We start from the raw sequence: 2,795 nt of genomic DNA on the forward strand, positions 1-2,795 counted from the left end.
TTGCTAGACTGCCTGGATCTCATTGCATCACTAAGTATTTGTTATTAAAGCCTGTCTTCTTGAAGAATTCCTCATCGTGCGAGTGTCTATTGTCCACATTACATGACAGTTTCTTTCGACTTTCTTTATAAAAAAAAAAAAAAAAAAAAAAAAAAAAAAAAAAAAGGATAAATGAAAGAAATCACACTTTTTTATGCTAAAATCTGACAGCAATCAAAAGCAAACAAACATGATCCAATACAACCTATGCAACTTCCATTCTGACTCTCAGGTGTCAAACAGAGTGATGATACAGACTACGATGATGTTGAGGTGAGATTCAAATGTCTGTTCATCTCTATTCCTGCAGACGTCACAGATTATAAATATCATGTCAGCAAAAACTGAATATTAACTGTGTTTCACATTCTGTGATGGTTTGATTTATTTCTCTTCAGACTCTGACACAGAAGATGACAGGAGATACCTGGACCACCATCAGCTACTGTACAGTAGGACACCAAACACCTTCATCTGCTCATGACTGCTGAAGATCAGACTCAACTGGATAAAAAGACTTTGATGATTGACTGGATTCACAAACAGAGCTTAAAGTCTTCATTTAACTCTCTGACTTCATCACTCTTGTGGAAGTGTACAGATACTCTTAAGGCCCGTTCACACCAAGAACAAAAGAACAAAAACTATACATAGATAACGATAAAGACATAGTTCTAAATATCATTCTAAAAATAAAAGAATACTGTCCACACCACAGCTATAATGATTATAACCAGCGCTTGTTTCGACAACATTATCTTGATTCCTTTGAAGCTGCAGTGAAAAAGACTAGGAGTTGTTTTTATTCCACTATATTGACTTCGTCAGCTAAATTCATGGTTAGATTAGATCGATTACACTAGCTATTTGTCACAATCCTGATGTTGTACTTGTTTTGTATGGACTTTTATGTTGAAGTGTTTTTATATTCCTCTTGTCTTTGTGTTCATTCCTGTGTCCTGTTTCCTGAGGCCATGTTTGTAGTTTTCCCCATTGATTAGTCTTTCCCAGGTGTGTCTTGTTAACTTGTTATCTTGTTTGACCCTGTGTATTTATACCTCTGTGTTTCCTGTAATCTTTGTCAGGTCTTGTCCTACATGGATGTACATTGTTGTGGTACTCATTCTGCTATCTGTGCCCTGGTTCTCTGGTTTTGTTACGTTTGTTTTTATTAAACTATTTTGCATTTGGATCCAGTTCTCCTTTTGTTTTTTGAGTTCACCCAGCGTTACACTATTCACTCGAAACATAGCAATCAATGACATCTGCTGGTTAAAGCCATGTAATTGCAACAAGAACAGCAAAAACATGTTATACACAACTGCAGCACCTGAGCTTAGAATAAACAGACAGTTATCGTTCATTGGTTTGGACCCAAATAAAGTTATCATTATAGTTATTGTTCTTGGTGGGAACGGGCCTTTACTGTTGTGAATGAACTTCAATCAGTTACTGCAGATGTTATGAACGAGTGCTTCGCTGAACAAGAGATTTTAAAATCTCAGTGGGACTAACCTGGTTAAGTAGTACAAGGTCAATTTTTATAGGCTAATACTTTAGAATAAATAAAATTTGCAGCCAATGGTGTGCCATTTTCACTTATTAGTGTTTCCAGCACTCCAAATGGCCTTCAGTGCTTTTATTGCGTTCCCGATCCCCAATGACTATGAGGTAGGATTTGCCCCTTTGGAAGAACAGATTGGCCCCACATTTTTGTCAGGGCAGTCTGAGGACGGTATCATTGGTTCAGTGTGATAGGGATGTCTCAAACTGTTCTCACATTGTGCAACCATTTTAGCAATTTGTCTACTTAGGCCCAGCCACCCGACTGCTGTGCTCGAGCCCTACTCTTGGATATTGACATTTGTCCTTCATGAAACTGCACTAACTTTCTGTCTGCATTTTCTCAGCAATTACCACTCTCTGGTCCTTCATTATGAGGACATTTAAGTGGAATTAAAATTAACAGAGAAAAGAGATGTTATTTTTTATTATGGCAAAACGATATAGACAAGAATCATATTCATATAATCATATATTTGGTCAAGATGGCGGCAGAGTGAGTGAGTAGGATACGTCAAAATTGTCTCTCCCTCCACATACCATCTACCACTATCGACAAACTAATCAAATTTGTTCAAAACTTTTTTTTTTTTTTTAAATCAGTCCAAACACATTTTAATTTTATTCAGGAGTTATGCATATACAAAACTATAACTTTTTATGACAGTAGTTTAGTCATAAAAAAAATTTGCAATTTTTTTTTTTCAGGTTTTTTTCCCTCCCATCCTGTAGCCTACTCGCACCCCCCCGGGAGAGTGTCCGCGCTCCCCCGGGGGTGCGCGCCCCACCGGTTGAGAACCACTGTACTAAAGCATTTGCAATTTGTTCAAACGAATGAGAAACTGCTTTTATGATATGCACAAGAGACTAGATGATGTGGTGGTTAAACAAGTAGTTTTGAGAGATTCAGTTCTGATCTGAGAAATGTGTCAAAGCGATAGGCTATGTGAATCCGCTGACCAGGCTACACATGACACAAGATGTGGCCTCATTGTCACAAATTAATTTAGATGAGATTAGATCAGGTTAGATAGAACAGTACTGATCCAAGACAAGACAAGAGTGATTTTGTATGTCACAGACTTACGAAACTTTGTTTGGTCATGTGCTTTTTCAAACCATAGATCTGCTCCACGATGATTTGGTGGAGAAAACAAGTCTGACCACCAGATGTTGCTAATGCACACTGTGTT

The 2,795-nt window shown here is 37.6% G+C and overlaps 1 protein-coding gene across 1 annotated transcript in view; it reads left to right on the plus strand.

The window, feature by feature from the left end:
• The window catches only part of LOC127497660 (CD48 antigen-like), a 50,170-nt gene extending 48,544 nt beyond the window's left edge, over positions 1 to 1,626 (plus strand). The window contains exons 7-9 of the mRNA XM_051866317.1: positions 272 to 312; positions 438 to 646; positions 1,462 to 1,626. Coding sequence (XP_051722277.1) covers positions 272 to 312; positions 438 to 530 — 134 coding nt within the window. The 3' untranslated portion in view covers positions 531 to 646; positions 1,462 to 1,626. The remainder of the gene's footprint in view (positions 1 to 271; positions 313 to 437; positions 647 to 1,461) is intronic.
• Positions 1,627 to 2,795: the final 1,169 nt, after the last annotated feature.

The sequence above is a fragment of the Ctenopharyngodon idella genome, chromosome 2 (assembly GCF_019924925.1).
Source record: "Ctenopharyngodon idella isolate HZGC_01 chromosome 2, HZGC01, whole genome shotgun sequence".
NCBI classification, from domain to species: Eukaryota; Metazoa; Chordata; class Actinopteri; order Cypriniformes; family Xenocyprididae; genus Ctenopharyngodon; species Ctenopharyngodon idella.